The following is a 15,662-nucleotide window of genomic DNA, read 5'->3' as shown; positions in this document are numbered from 1 at the left end:
ACAACTTCACATTATTAGGTGACTAGTCTCTTCTCCATCAGTAAATATGCCCCAATGTGTTGCAAATAAGGAGGCAAGAGGTTAATCTTGTGCTAGAAAGTGAATAAAAGCAACCTGTGTTGCTCCATAAAAAGAGTTGACCATTTTGGTTTGCAACAACAACACTGATGTGTATTATGGATGATCTGACCAAAAAATTATTTTCGGAGTATAAACTGCCTAGCGTTTAATATGTTATTTTGCAAAATGTAAATAAAAAAGTGCATTTGTAAAGTACAAAATATTATCATGTTTATTAATTGCATATATGGACTAAATCTGTCTAAATGTATTCTAGAGAGCTCAGAAAGCTGTATTTTACGTCCTGTTTATCCGTAGGGCAGCATTTAGAAAAGTCATCTACTTTTTTTTATTTTTCTCTTCCTAATCATTGGTTGCATAATCCACAAAATGACTTATATTTTAATCAGCCTTTGCCACGTTTACAGAAACCTATGCTGAGAGGATTACATAAGCTACTATCTTCAGAAAATGCTAGTTTGGCTACTATGTTGATCCATTGACCTAGGCTTTCTAAGTCACTAAGATTGATTTACTAAAAGAGTACAAGCGGTTCAGCGGTAGCATGGTGAACCTTTACTTTGCAAAGTGTATGCATACATAGTTTAGTAATTAAGGTAAAACCGTGATCACTTTTTATGTCCAATCATGGTCCTTGCTTGAACATCTTAACCCTATTTTTAAAGCTAACCGATCATTCTCTGTTGAATGTAAAAATACACTTTGCAAAGTGAACCTGCCTTAGTTTTTTAAGTAAATTAACCCCACTGACCAGGAAAAAAGTATGCAGGCCAGGTCAGCTTGGTTTACTTGTTCAAAATCAGTGACTCTGAAGCCCCGTACACACGACCAGTTTCCTCGGCAGAATTCAGCTTCCGACCGAGTTTCTGGCTGAATTCTGCCGAGAAACCCGGCCGTGTGTACAATTTCGCTGAGGAAGCCGACGAGGAAATAGAGAACATGTTCTCTATTTCCTCGTTGTTCTATGGGAGCTCTCGGCCCGCCAAGCTCCTCGGCGGCTTCAGGGCTGAACTCGCCGAGGAACGCGATGTGTTTGGCACGTCGAGTTCCTCGGCCGTGTGTACGGGGCCTCAAAGTACTGAAGTAAGAGATAGCCATCTAAGTAGCATGTTCAGAAGGAAGACATTAATTGCATTCAATATATTTCTTCCAGGACAGGCTTCCTTTAAATTAGCAGGTGAACAATCTTCAGAAATACAGTAATAAGTGGGTTGAAATACAGTAAATCAGAAGTAGCTTTCAAGAGGTTTTAAGATCATCTAGATTTGAACTAGAAATCCAGAAAGGCAGCAAAAAGACTAAATAAAAGATCATCTGTTAGGAAGCAGAAAAGCAGAAGTCACTGATGGAAGCAGACATTCCCCAACATAAGGGCCGCATAATAATCCTAGGGCAAGTAGGTTGAATTACGATTACGGTACTGTCCTGCAATCAGTATGGGCTTTGTAATTCAAGAAATAGCAGCTTCAATCAGAGCCTTCTAACACAGGTATATTGGTTTCTGACAGAGTCTCTTTATGTTTATTAGCTGCCATGAAGGACTAGAATTAGATTCATTATATGAAGGACTGCAATGAGAGCTCGCTGTAATACATTACCATTGCTTGCCTAGTTTAATTTGTGGTTTTCACCACTGCTCACACATGCTATCTCTTACACACAGAATATAGATAGATTTCTACACTCTTCTGACTTTCCTTCATGTTCTCAGGCAAATTTTGTTTCCGTCTGGGGGAAAAATTATAAACAAAGCTTGGAAAAAAACTTGTCTTTCAAAAAATAAAATAAAAACGAAGAGCATTCAGGTTCGTAAAGGCATTTCGCCTTCTTCTCAAATGTATTCCAAGATGCAGCATTAGATTTTAGAGACAGTCAACGAGGGGTGAGATGTCTATGGGTTCATTTCTTAAAGTCTTCAGAATAAAGTATCATTGGGGCATAAGGGTTTGGAGGAAAAAAGTGCAAATTGAGCCAACAGTTCTTGAGTCTGTTAAGTCTAGATCCAGCATCCGCCTTGCACTCAGCATCGCGAGCTCTGGTCGGGATCATCTTGCTCTAGTTTTATAGTTAAAGTAGGCTCCACTGCCAGTGGTGCACCGTTGGTGTAATGTGAGGATTTGTAGGTGATGGCTGGGTCGCTCTTCTTGGCCGCATAGCGGAATCGGTGGTAGTGGAGCACCAAGGCCAGTGCGACGGAGACCAGTACCAGAACAGCGCCTCCTGCTGCCATAACGTAATACCAGTAGACTGGGATGGGCTGCACTGACACCGTGTCCACTGTGGGCTCGCTCCCTGGTAGAAGGGTGCCCCCTGGTGGAGAGACACAGAAGAGCGTTGCTAGGTGGGATGTTGGTGGACTTAAACTGAGAAATCATACATGCTTTTTTCCCTATAATTTAACAACTAAGCTGTTACATATTTCAAATATAACACAATAAATTAATTATTAACCTGTTTGCAGATCTAAACACCATTTACTTTTAAATATATATTTTAGTGGCATAGCTATATTATTCTAGCATATTGCTGTCCAACTTGAAGTGTATCTAAACCCAACAACAATTAAACTGCTCTGATATATCCCAAAATCACTGCATGACATCTCTTCACCCATGGTAGCCATTAAGATTTGAACTTCAGTTTGTTTATTCAAAGTGGTTCTAAAGGCTCAAAGCTTTTTTTTTTTTGTATGCATTCTATGCATGAAGGAAAAAAAAACTTCTCTGTGCAGCACCCCCCCCCCCATACTTACCTGAGCATATTCTTCCTCCAGAGTCCAATCCTCCTCGAGCATTGTGCACAAAAGTCTTGGCTCTCCCGGCACTCTCCTCCTCATTGGCTGAGACAGCAGTGGGAGCCATGGGCTCCTGCTGCTGTGAATCACAGCCAGGGAGCAAAAGAGGAAAGAGAGGGAACGAGGCTGAGGCACGGGTCTGTGTGTGAATGGACAAGCAATGCAGCGGCTTGGAAGTGAACCTGCCTGGGTGCCCCCATAGCAAGCTGCTTGCTCTGGGGCCACTCGACAGGAGGGATGATAGTTTTGCTACTCTGCAAAACTATCACTAAACTATTACTCTCAAAGCCTAATATCACTGAGAAAAAAAATGGAAGCTGATTGGTTTCTATACAGAGCTGTACTAGATCTTACACTCTCCAGTTTTAATAAATCAACCCCACAGTGTGTTAGGACTTCCAAACACTTCCCCCTGTCCTCATCCCCATAAAATAGAAGGAGGTGTTCTATTGCTCATGGAGTTAAACCAGGCAGGGCTGATAACACTGACTGAGATAATACTGCAGTGTGCGCAGCTCACTGGATTTCTGTGAGGATCAACAGGCACTTATCTGCAAACAGATATGAAATACCTTTTTCAATGCTTTATTTAACAGACCAAAAGGGAACAAATTAGTTCATTGCTAGGATTGACATACACTTCAAGATACAGACATATTATGACAGCAATTACAATAGGCTCAATGAACATTTCTATGTATTTAAAAGAGCCAAATGTGCAATATGTTTTGGATTTTGTCATATGCAAATATCTGTTATTAAAAAAATGTACATCAATATGGATAAAACCATGCAAAACATGTTGGAAGACATTTCACTAAAATAGTTAAAGTGATATTAAACCCCAAAGCAAACATTTATTACATTGAAGCTTACCATTTGTTAGATATGATGGCTGAATTGATTTTCTTTTTTAGACATTCGGGGCCAAATCCTCAAAAGGGATACGCAGGCGGAACTGCTGTTCAGCCTGCGTATCCCTGTGCCTATCTTTGGAACTGATCCTCAGAAGCAGTTTTCCAAAGATAGGCAGAAGATCCGACATCTGTAAGACACTTACACTGTCAGATCTTAGGATGCAGTACCGCATCCGCCGCTGGGGGCATTTCTCATTGAAATGCCGCTTTGCGTATGCAAATGAGGACTTACGGAGATCCACAAAGCTTTTCAGCTTTGTGTTTTCTGCGTAAGTTTACGTTTGCATACGTAAAATTAGTTCTGCTTTTACAAAGTGTAAACTAGTAACACCTTGTAAAAACAGATCTTTTTTTCGATCGCCGCAATTTTTTTTTAAATTTTGAATTTTTTTCCCGGCGCGTAACTTTTTTTTTACCCGACGCAACTTTATTGTCCCGTCGCAATCCACAAAGCCCGACGTAACGTAATTTCGCGCGCTGCCCGTCGGGAAAATGACGTCACGAGCATGCGCAGTACGGCCGGCGCGGGAGCGCGCCTCATTTAAATTGTCATCGCCCCCTGCAGAAGAGGACCGCCTTGCGCCGGAGACATTTAAGTTACACGGCCTGAAATTTCTAGGTAAGTGCTTTGTGGATCGGGCACTTAGGTAGAAATTTTAAGTCAGTGTAACTTAAATGGGAAAAGATAAGTTAGGCAGGATTTTTGAGGATTTGGCCCTCTATTTTCACCTGGTGAGCTGGCCAATAAGTCTACTGTGAGCTTTTTTTAAAGAACAAGCTCTCTAGCAGAATGGATCAGTTACAGAGAGGAGACAAACCATTTATCACTAGCAGGGATGCTTACAATGCTCAGCTTTTATTTATGTAAAATATTTATCCCAAATGGAGAAAAAAAACTGATTAGGAAGTATGAGCTGGAGTTTAATTGAAATTTTGTTAGTGTATTTAAATCTGCCAACAATCCCCTCCGTTTAGACTGGAAATGTTTCTGTCCAAAGGTGCCCATGTGCTCCTTTATCCAGAGTGAGGACACTCTAATGAAGTATGTTATTGGTCAGATCACAGGTGAAAACAGAGGGAAAAAAATACCAAAAACATGAAAAGTAATGTAGCTATCACATCTAATCACTGGAAAGCTGCAATGTAATACATTTTGGTTTTGGGTTTAAAACCACAGTAAGATGAAACCATTCAAATTGGGAAAAACGTATTTTATTTTTTCTAAAAGAATGATTTCACACCTGACTTATGTTTTACAGATTATTTCAGAAAGCAAACGCAAATCATAGTGGTGTCAGATTCGGACAAGTAACTTGCTTCACTAGCTGAGCCTACGAAAACCATAATCCTCTAACAATATCTGCTTTAATTGTATCATCTTCACCTTATAGGTTCTATTGGTGCATCGGAGGTACTGCAAGCTCCAAGAAAGGAAGATTTCAAAATAATTGTGCAAAAATAAGAAGCAGCAGTTATCTGTCTACTAGAATTGTACAAATGATCTGTAAGCTTGGGTGTATTAGTAAATGTGACGTTCCCTGCAGGTAACTAAATTGCTGTAATTTAAAATGCTTGCACCAGGAACATAAACCCTCAAGCCTCGTACACACGCCCGAGGAACTCGACGGACAAAACACATCGTTTTCCTTGTCGAGTTCCTTGTTAGGCTGTCGAGGAACTCGACAAGGCAAGTTTCTCCATTCCCGTCGAGGAAAAAGAAGACATGCTCTCTTTTTGGCTCGACGGGTTCCCAGACAGTTTCCTCGTCGAAAAATGTACACACGACCGGTTTCCTCGGCAAAAAAAAAATCCCAGCAAGTTTCTTGCTGGTTTTTGCCGAGAAACTCGGTCTTGTGTACGAGGCCTCAGTGTATGTTTGGTGAATGTCACACTCATTTCTTTATGAAAACATTTTCATTTTGATAAGAGATGGGACGGGTTAGATTTTACTTATATATTTGTGTCCCTATTGGATATTTAAATAAAATAGATTTTTAGGGTTTGAACTTCTAACAATGATTTTATTGCTGCCCATTCTCCCCTGTCTACAACCATACTCACATTACTTAAAGGCAGGGCTTTTTTTCAGCAGGAACGTAGGAGGGCGCATTTCCGGCACCTCCAGCACGAAATGTATGAAATGGCAAGGGGTGATGGTGTGTAATGGAGGGTCTGCTGGGAAAACTTTTGTCACTGATGAGGATTTATTATTGCTGGAGAGGATTTATTGTTGCTGGAGGGGATCCATTGTTGCTGGATGGGATCTATAGTTGTTGGGGGGGGGGTCTATTGTTGTTGGGGGGGACCCATTGTTTCTGGAGGGGGTATATTTTGTTGCTGGGAGAGACCTACTCTTTAGGCTCCATAGACACTCCAGCAGCCAGTGACAATAGATCCTGTTAAGGGATCTATTACTGCTAGAGAGTCTACTGATGCTGACTGCTGGGAGATTTATTGCTGCCTGCTGGGGTCTATTGCTGATGGGGTGGATCTATTGTTTCTTGGGGTATTTTGTTGAGGGGGCTCTATTGTTGTTGGCTTCAGGGGATCTACTTTACTGCTTTTCTTGTTATCATTCACAAATTCCACACAACTTACTTAGAACCACAAAATTATATCTTGTTTTGTATTATCTAAAAAGGAGCTGTACTGGGAGGTGGGCAAGGACTGGAACCGAGACTGGTGGGTAGGGGCAGAGACAAGGGGTGACTCAGAAGGGGGGAGTACCTTCACATATTCTCTAAGTAAAAAAGCCCTGCTTAAAGGGGTGTGACAGGGACAGAAAAAGAGAGAAGATGTCTTGTGGGGTTCACCGCCAGAAATAAAAATCAGACAGGAATATTAACTTTGACCTACTCTGGTTAAAAATAAACAAAACTTGTGAAATATGGAGGTTATCCGTGCTAGCCTCCTTCTTCTACAAAATGTCTGACTGTCTCTGGATTCCATAATTTGGTCTGGAGAAAGCATGTGTAGAAAAAAGTGGAATCAGAATTTTGCATACCTGTTTCTAGTAGTGACTAAAGTCACTAGAAACAGAAACAGCCAGGCAACTAGCATTCCCAGAAGGCAAACTCAGCAGTGGCAGACTCTAAATTCTCATATAAGTTTAACGTTTGCCTAGATTATGCACAGTAGAGTATGTACATATTCTAAACAAGCAGGAAATGAACTTTAAAACTAGTCCTCACAGACCTTGGTAGCTAATGGAATTGTGGAGAATTTCATCTTCAAAGTTCTCAACACAGGCTCTTAAATCACAGCTCCACGCTGCTTGTTTTCTCTGGGAGCAAAATCTCAGCATCCTGACAGCCTTCTGATGTAAACATACAACAGATCCTGTAAGCTGTTTGAACCAACTGAAAACTGTCTTCAGAGTCTCTTTTGTAATCTTTGAGGATGAATTATTTCACAGTACATGCAGCTACTGAGATCACTGATAGTTGTTTAACTGGCTGTTAATGATTTTAAAAACACTTGACTATCCACAGGTTCACTTTAAGCCTTAGGGAGCAAAACAAGAAGATGATTAAAATCAAAAGCTTTGCAGCTTGCTTCCATCTGAGCTAAACTAGCCTTAGCTAAACTGTTTGCCAGGAGACGTCCTGTAAACATTCTTAGAGGTATATAAAATACCACAGAATTCAAGTTGGACCTTGAAGAAATATACAGTTTCCAATAACACTGGGTCAGCCAAAATTCCTTATCATGTAGATGTGTCTATACGATGCTTGCTCAGCAATACTGTTCACTTTCCTAATTTGTCAACTTAACCAGAAAAGGCAATTCACTATTTTTTTTTTCATCTTCTCAAGGGTAAGTCAACCTCTGTGTAGCTATTCATAATTCAGAGCCTACAAAAGATTTGTTCTTCAGACTAAACAAAAAAAAAAAAATGTAGTTTTCTCAATTGCAGATTGCATAATTTAAAGTTTTGTTGTGCTCTAAGAATCTGCTTTCTGGGGAAAAATGGGTTGCCTTCAAAATTTGAACAGCTTTATCGATATTAATTACAGACAACAATGTCGCCAGAAAGATTAACAGGATGGAAATAGAATAATAGTATGTGGCTTCAAAACCTCAGCAGCATAAAATATGTACAGGCACATCTTGTATAATGGAACTAAAACAGCCGTAGAAATAATGAAAAAAGCTTGACCTCACAGTGACCTTCTTTTTCAAGCAAGTTAAATTTCTCACATATGCTATAAAGCAAAGCAGCAGCACTGACAACCCATAAGAGAGAAGATGATCATACTATCAAAGAAAAAAACGATTGAAGTACTGTACACAAAAGAGGATACTATAGCTAAACATGGCTGCCTACAAGCTAATGAGAAAATGCTGCTTTCATTATTATTATTATTTAAGTACTTATATAGCGCTGTCAATTTTTGCAGCGTTTTACATATACATTGTACATTCACATCGGTCCCTACCCTCAAGGAGCTTACAATCTAAGGTCCCTAACTCACATTCATATACTAGAGCCAATTTTAAACAGAAGCCAATTAACCTATCAGCATGTCTTTGGAGTCTTTCATATGAGCCCTCGTACACACGACCGAGAAACTCGACAGATTCCATCAAGAAACTTGGTGGGAGAGCTTTTTTGCCGAGGAAAACGGTCGTGTGTACGTTTTTCATCGAGGAAACTGTGGAGGAAAAAAGAGAACAAGCTCTTGACAGTGTGTACGCAAAGCAAGCTTGTCGAGTTCCTCGACAAGCCTAACAAGGAACTTGTCGAGGAAAACGATGTCTTTTCCGACGAGTTCCTCGGTCGTGCGTACGAGGCCTCACTGTTTATTCTTGTTATATAAAGTGATCTCAAATGTAATAGGTGATAGTGGTAACAAGGAAACCATTTTTGGGAATCTAAAAAACTATTTATAGTGTGCTGGTTTATCACTTTAAAAAAATAAAATAAAATACTTTTAACTAAAATTGTTACTGGTGGAATATAAAGCAGCCAAAGTGAGCCATATCACTTAATCAGTTTTTACAATAGAGGAAACCAAACATTTTTCACCAACTTTTCAATCACAAAGACATTGCAGGCAAAGACAGGGACAACGTGGAGTATATGAGACTACCCAATCACGTGCAAGGAAAAGAAAAAACAGCATTTTTGCTTGCACAGGATTGGATAATGGAAGTCAGCAGAGCATCTGCTCATTTACTAAGCTACTAAGTGGAGCAACTACACGTGCAGAGTGCACAGTCAATTTGCCTTTATTAAATCAACCACTAAGCATATATGCCCAAACTAAGACTACAGTAATTCAGCCTAAAAAAGACAAAATGTAAAGAATAAACATAATTCAATTCCTCAGTAGCCTGTTATAGTTCTGATTTAAAATAACAGTGGGCTTGTTCAACATGACAATAAAATAAGCAAACTGCAATGTGAAGTAATCTATAGCTACCAATCAGGTTCCAGTTGAATATAACCTGATGAGGGAAATATGACAGACTAGTTGCTGCCAGTTGCTTGCAATGTACACTTTACTTTTTGTGTTGTGTGGCCAAAAATGTATGGAAACCAGCTATATGGAAATCCCTCCTGTTGGGTTAGCCCTGTTTCCCCTTTACAACCTCGGTTTGGTCTTTTCCCTCGCTGTACAGACTGAGTCTGCATTTTGGATTACTGGTGCATACTATGCCCTACGCTTATGTATTGATTCTATATAGACTATATTTAAAGTGCAGACACCCGTCTCTTGTCTTTTCTTTCCCATCTACAGTATTGTGTGTGATCCTCACTTTTTTGGGGGGTTGGAAACTTTCGGCACATCTTCCATGTGTTTTTAATCAATCAGATTGACAAGTACTTTAAATATTGTCGATTGCTGTACATTAAAATGCCATAAATTCATCTCCTGGAGAAGCTCTTTTGGGAGCGAAACATGTCGAGAAAAATGGTCTTATACATGTACCCTCTTAGGAATAACTAAATCTGTTGGATATGTACTGTCTCATGTTTTTATTAATTTTGTATTTATTTTTTTCTAATTTCTGTGTTGATCAGTACCTGGTCATTCTATTTACCTTTGACACCGTTAAAATCCCGAGGTATGTGACCTCCTGCCCTCCCCTTTTGTTTTTCAATTTAAATTGGGATGCAGTGTCTATATCCGTATATGCTCATTCTTACCACTTTAGACTGAATTCAGATGTTTCCAGTGAAGAATATTGTTAATGCTACAGCATACAAACATGCTTTATAAACCTTGTGGGCAACAGTTTGGGGGAGACTATTTTCTGACTGAGCATGACTGTGCACAAAGCCAGATCTATTATACCACAGTTTGGTGAGTATGGTGTGAGTGGTCTGCACAAAGCCCTGATCTCAACCCAATTAAGCCATCTTTGGTATGAAATACAAGACTGAGTCGGTTTCATACCGGATCTCACAAATGCTCTTTTGGCTAAATGGCAAAAGTCACACTGACAGAATCCAAAATCTTGTGCAAAGCATTCCCATTCCCACCAAGGTGGTTGTGGTAGAGGAAAGGGCTGAGGGGCATAACCATAGCCATGTGCACGGTTTTGGTATGGAATGTCCAAAAAAGCTCATGTGGGTGTTGATGGTCAGGTGTCCATAAGCATTTGAATATATATATATATATATATATATATATATATATATATATATATATATATATATATATATATATATATATATATATATGGTATATAAGTCTTCACAAGTCACAGTTCCTCAGTTCACCTCCTGCTGTTCAATCTAGTGTTGTAGCCCCTTCAATTTAAACAGGAAGACTCTTTGGGGGATTTTTACTAAAACTGGAGCACTCAGAATTTTGACAATAAAACCTGGAAGAGAGCTGATTGGTTTATATGCAGAGCCTACACTAGATTGTGCACTTTTAGTAAATCTCATTCTTTATTTACTTTTATTTTAAGAGCGTTAGTTTGATTTCCTAATTAACAGTGGGGTCAAATCGATGTTTGTTTTTGACTGCAGTGATGAGAAAATTCGAGAGCCGGTTCACACTGGGGCGACTTGGGATCCGACTTGAAGTCGCCTAAGGGCGTCCCAAGTCGCGGTGTCGAGAAAAACAATGCAAGTGAATGGGAGCAGTTTTAATACACACGACTCGAGTCGCTCCGACTTCAAAAGAAGTTCCTGTACTACTTCAATCCAACTTGTAGGCGATTTGTACCCATTGATTTCAATGGAAGTCTGATCCAAGTCTGATCACTGTCTAACTGAAGCGACTTTCCAGGAAGATAACATACATTTCTCAGGCAAACCTCTCCCTCCCCCTCCCTCCCCTAGAGCTGATTGTTGTTTGATTGGCCACTGGAAAGTCTCCTGTCCTGGAGACGACTTCAAGTCGTGTTGTAAATCGCCCCAGATGGCCCTGTGGTTCATGCTCAAGTCGTGTCGGAGTCGCCTCTGAAAGTCGCGCTGGAAGTCGTGTCGCCCTAGTGTGAACCAACTCTTAGGCCTCGTACACACGGCCGAGGAACTCGACGTGCCAAACACATTGAGTTCCTCGGCCAGTTCAGCCCTGAAGCCACCGAGGAGCTCGGCGGGACGAGAGCTCCCATAGAACAACGAGGAAATAGAGAACATGTTCTCTATTTCCTCGCCGAGCTCCTCGTCGGCTTCCTCGGCCGAAAGTGTACACACGACCAGTTTCCTCGGCAGAATTCAGCCAGAAACTCGGTCGGAAGCTGAATTCTGCCGAGGAAACTGGTCGTGTATACGGGGGCCATAGGCCGAGGAACTCGATGTGTTTGGCACGTCGAGTTCCTCGGCCGTGTGTACGAGGCCTTAGAGTGAACTTGTTTTTTTTGTGAAAGTCTATTCCTTGCTTAATCAATTGTTAAAAGCAAATAAAAGTTTTGAAGTACTTTTAAAAATACATCCGTCAATCCATTGAATGTACTGAGAATTTTAATCTAAATTTTTTTTTTTTAGAAAATCCACTAGTGTATGGTCAACATTAAGCAAATAAATAAGTATTTACAAAATTAAGCATTACCTAACGTGAAACTGTTTTTATATAAGACTAAAATATATTGGGGATTATTTACTAAAGGCAAATGCACTTTGCACTACAAGTGCACTCGCTGTAGATCTGAAGGGGACATGCAAGGAAAATAAAAAACAGCATTTTAGCTTGCACATGATTGGATGATAAAATCAGCAGAGCCTCCCCTCATTTTAGAGTTTCCCCTCAGATTTACAGCGATCTACAGCAATTGCACTTCCAAGTACATTTACAGTGCACTTGTAGTGCAGAGTGGATTTGCCTTTAGCAAATCAACCCCATTATCTTTAACGCACTACTTTCAGCACAGGCGGGGGCAGGGACTTTCCCCCAGAAAAAAAGTCCACTCAATATCCTTAATAAAATAAAAAAACACACACACAAAATCCCATTGGTATGTTTTATCTCAGGTTTGGTCAGGCTGAAATATGCAGTATTCTCAGTGAATAATGCGATTAGACAGAATGACTATTGGAGAACTAACCATGCTGATGCACCAGGCCAAACTGTTGCTATGTTTTTACTGGCTCTAGGTTTGAATCCAGTTTTTATAGCCAACAATTACAGAAAACAAAACAAATATCTCAGACGGATAGAAAAGGAAAATGCTGTGGAATAGGCAGACATAAAATAGCCAAATAAGGTGCCAAGGCGAAAAGCAGCTCACAAGCAGGATTTCTGCATAATGGAGCTTTTATACAACAGCACACTTAGCAGCCGTGGAGACAAATCAAATATTGCTGATAAACACAATGACCAGCGGAGAGACGGGACAGCTAAAAACAAAGAGTGCCAGATTGTTGTTGCACAAGTCATGATCATTCTGACTGAGAAGCACAAGCAAAATATTCAGTAACGGTCTTGGCACAGCCTCGCATTTTTCTTGTTTGGTTTTAGAAGCAATTGAGGAACAAAAACAAAATGCCAGAGAAAAAGGGAGGGGGGCTCGGGTGCTCACAGCTTGTTCGGCATATTTTTAGGTTTACACATTTACAACGGTTGCACAAAATTGCAAGGGTTCGTTACATACAAGAAACAAGCTGTTATAGAACACTGGCACCTAAAACAGACCTACACTCTCTAGAACAACATTTTGAAGCAACATCTCTTTGGCCAATGTTGAAAAACATAAAGGGCATGTATCTTTCTTCTGGATTGCAATGCTTTACCATGCCAAAGGCACTGGTCACATGGCCTCCACTGATTATTTGGCTGTGCCTGAACAGCAGTCTACCAAGCCGTTAGTCAAAGACCATGTGATCAATCCCAAGAACTGATGGTGTGACTGGCACCATAGAGGTGAAGGATTGCAAAGCTTTCAGGAAAAACATAAATTTCCCTGATCTGTATCTATTTTCTAAGATTGCTCATGGAGCGGTCTATTCGAAAGTAACATTATTTTCAGAGAATAGGAATGTTAAATTTAACTTAGCATTAAAATGATTTTCTGAGAAGCTCTGGACTAATCTAGAGGTAGGGACCATTCTTTAGGTTTAACCCCTTCCTGTCCGCGCTATAGTCGAAGGACAGCTACAGTGCAGGCTTCAATTTCCGGGAGGGCATACATGGACGTTCTCCCATGATCGCACTGCCCATGCCCCCCTGTGATGTGTGGGTGGTGCACGCTGTGATCACTGAGTCCGAAGGACGGCCCTTTACCATGTGAACAACTGTGTCCAATGACTGCTGATCACCAACGTAAACACAAGCCGGTAATCAGCTTTTCTTTCCTCACGCTGATAGCATGAGGAAAGAAAAAGAGAGCTGATAACTGTCTTGAGTTAAAGGGACATCAACACTGATAATTAGGGCACTGATTATAAGTGCAGTCCCAACAGTGCCCACCAGTGCTGCCAATCAGTGCCCACCAGTTCTGCCAATTGGTGCTCATCAGTGTTACCTATCAGTGCCTGGTGGACACTGATGAGGAGGCATCTTCACCAGTGCCTCCTCATCAGTGCCCACCAGTGCAGGCTCATCAGTGTCACATAGCAGTGCCCATGAGTGCCGCTTCAGTGCAGCCTATCAGTGCCTAACAGTGCCGCCTCGTCAGTGCAGCCTATCAGTGCTCATCAGTGCAGCCTATCAGTGCCCATCAGTGCAACCTCATCAGCGCACATCAGTGAAGGAGAAAAATAACCTGTTTGCTAAATTTTATAACAAAGTATGATTTTTTTTTCAATTCTCTGTATTTTTTCATTTGTTTAGCAAAAAATTAAAAACCCAGTGGTGATTAAATACAAAAAAAAAAAGCTCTATTTGTGTGAAAAAAAATTATAACAATTTCATATGGGTACAGTGTTGCATGACCACGCAATTGTCATTCAAAGTGTGACAGTGTTGAAAGATGAAAATTGTCCTGGGCAGGAAGAAGGTAAAAGTGCCCGGTAGGCAGGGGCGGACTGACCATTCGTGCACTCAGGCATGGACCGAGGGCCCCATGCCACTAGGGGGCCCCATCAGGGTTGCCAGGCTCAGTAAAACCAGGGACAGTATGTAAAAATATGTGTTTTTTTACATCTGTCCCTGATATGTCAGATACCGACATGCTTTTGATGGGAAAATCCTGAGATTTTAGCTGCTCCGCCTCTGCACTGCCTCCTGGCATGGTGGCCATCTGTAAGCCCAGGGGCCCCATAATCTTGTATTGCCCGGGGGCCCCATGAGTTGTCAGTCCGCCCCTGCCGGTAGGCAAATGGTTAATGAGTTAAAACTAAGTACAATTTATAGAATTCATTAACAACTTGTAAACCTAGGTTAAATTACTGGTGGGGGGGCCAGGATTCAATAGAAACTCTGGCAGTGATTACAGAATACAGAAGTAACAAGTAAAAAGATTAAAAAAAAAATGCCAACTGGCTGATTTATCTAGTGGTGGAGTGTACGGTATAGTAAAACATGCTAAATGTAGTAGGTGAGAAGAAAGGACAAAGGTACCATATGCAAAGATGTCATCACTCATGAGGTGTTGGCAAGCTTTCATCAGGCTCTGTGGTTAGTGTAAGTAAATAAAATAACCTACTGCCTGTTTTCAGCAAGAGAAGCGTCAGTGAGAGAAACTGTGCCCCATCGTTGGTGTCAGTGGAAGGAATTGTGCCCCATCACTGTTGTCATTAAGGGAAGAATCAGTGGTTGCAGGAAAGAAATTTGCTCCATCTATATGCTGCCTTAGACAGGAGGTGTGTTGCTGGCCAATCACCAGATGTAAATAATTTACTAAACTAGAGTGCAAAATCTGGTTCCTATGCAGAGCTTCATTAGATTTTGCACTCTCTAGTTTTAGCAAATCAACCCCCTATAAGCATAAGAAAGAAAAGTAATGCTGCCACCACATTCAAGGTTCAGTAAGCTACAATATTTAAAATGGTTGTCTTTGGGGTTTAGATATGCTTTAACCACTTCAGCCCCGGAAGATTTTACCCCCTTCCTGACCAGAGCACTTTTTATAATTTGGCGTTTGCGTTTGCGTTGATTTAACTGACAATTGCGCGGTCATGCAATGTTGTACCCAAATGAAATTTGCATCCTTTTTTTTCCACAAATAGAGCTTTCTTTTGGTGATATTTGATTACCTCTGTGGGTTTTATTTTTTGCGATATAAACAAAAAAAGAGCGACAATTAAAAAAACAAAAAAACAATATTTTTTACTCTTTGCTATAATAAACAGCTCAAATTTTTTAAAATAAACAATTTTCTTCATCAGTTTAGGCTGATATGTATTCGTCTACATATTTTTGGTAAAAAAAAATTGCAATACGCGTATATTGATTGGTTTTTGCAAAAGTTAGAGCATCTACAAACTATGGGAAAGATTTATGGCATTTTGATGGCATTTTTTTTTTACTAGC

The 15,662-nt window shown here is 40.5% G+C and overlaps 1 protein-coding gene across 3 annotated transcripts in view; it reads right to left on the bottom strand.

The window, feature by feature from the left end:
- The window catches only part of NRP2 (neuropilin 2), a 181,308-nt gene that overhangs the window by 17,224 nt on the left and 148,422 nt on the right, over positions 1-15,662 (bottom strand). The window contains exon 16 of one of the 3 annotated variants that reach the window (XM_040357294.1): positions 1,375-2,391. The exons of the other annotated variants lie outside the window; for them this stretch is intronic. Coding sequence (XP_040213228.1) covers positions 2,102-2,391 — 290 coding nt within the window. The 3' untranslated portion in view covers positions 1,375-2,101. Of the gene's footprint in view, positions 1-1,374; positions 2,392-15,662 lie in introns of those variants that run through there. 3 annotated transcript variants of the gene reach the window in all.

This window comes from Rana temporaria, chromosome 6 (genome assembly GCF_905171775.1).
Source record: "Rana temporaria chromosome 6, aRanTem1.1, whole genome shotgun sequence".
NCBI classification, from domain to species: domain Eukaryota; kingdom Metazoa; phylum Chordata; class Amphibia; order Anura; family Ranidae; genus Rana; species Rana temporaria.
Note: the sequence above shows the minus strand (reverse complement) of the source record. Positions and strands in the feature narration are given on the sequence as shown.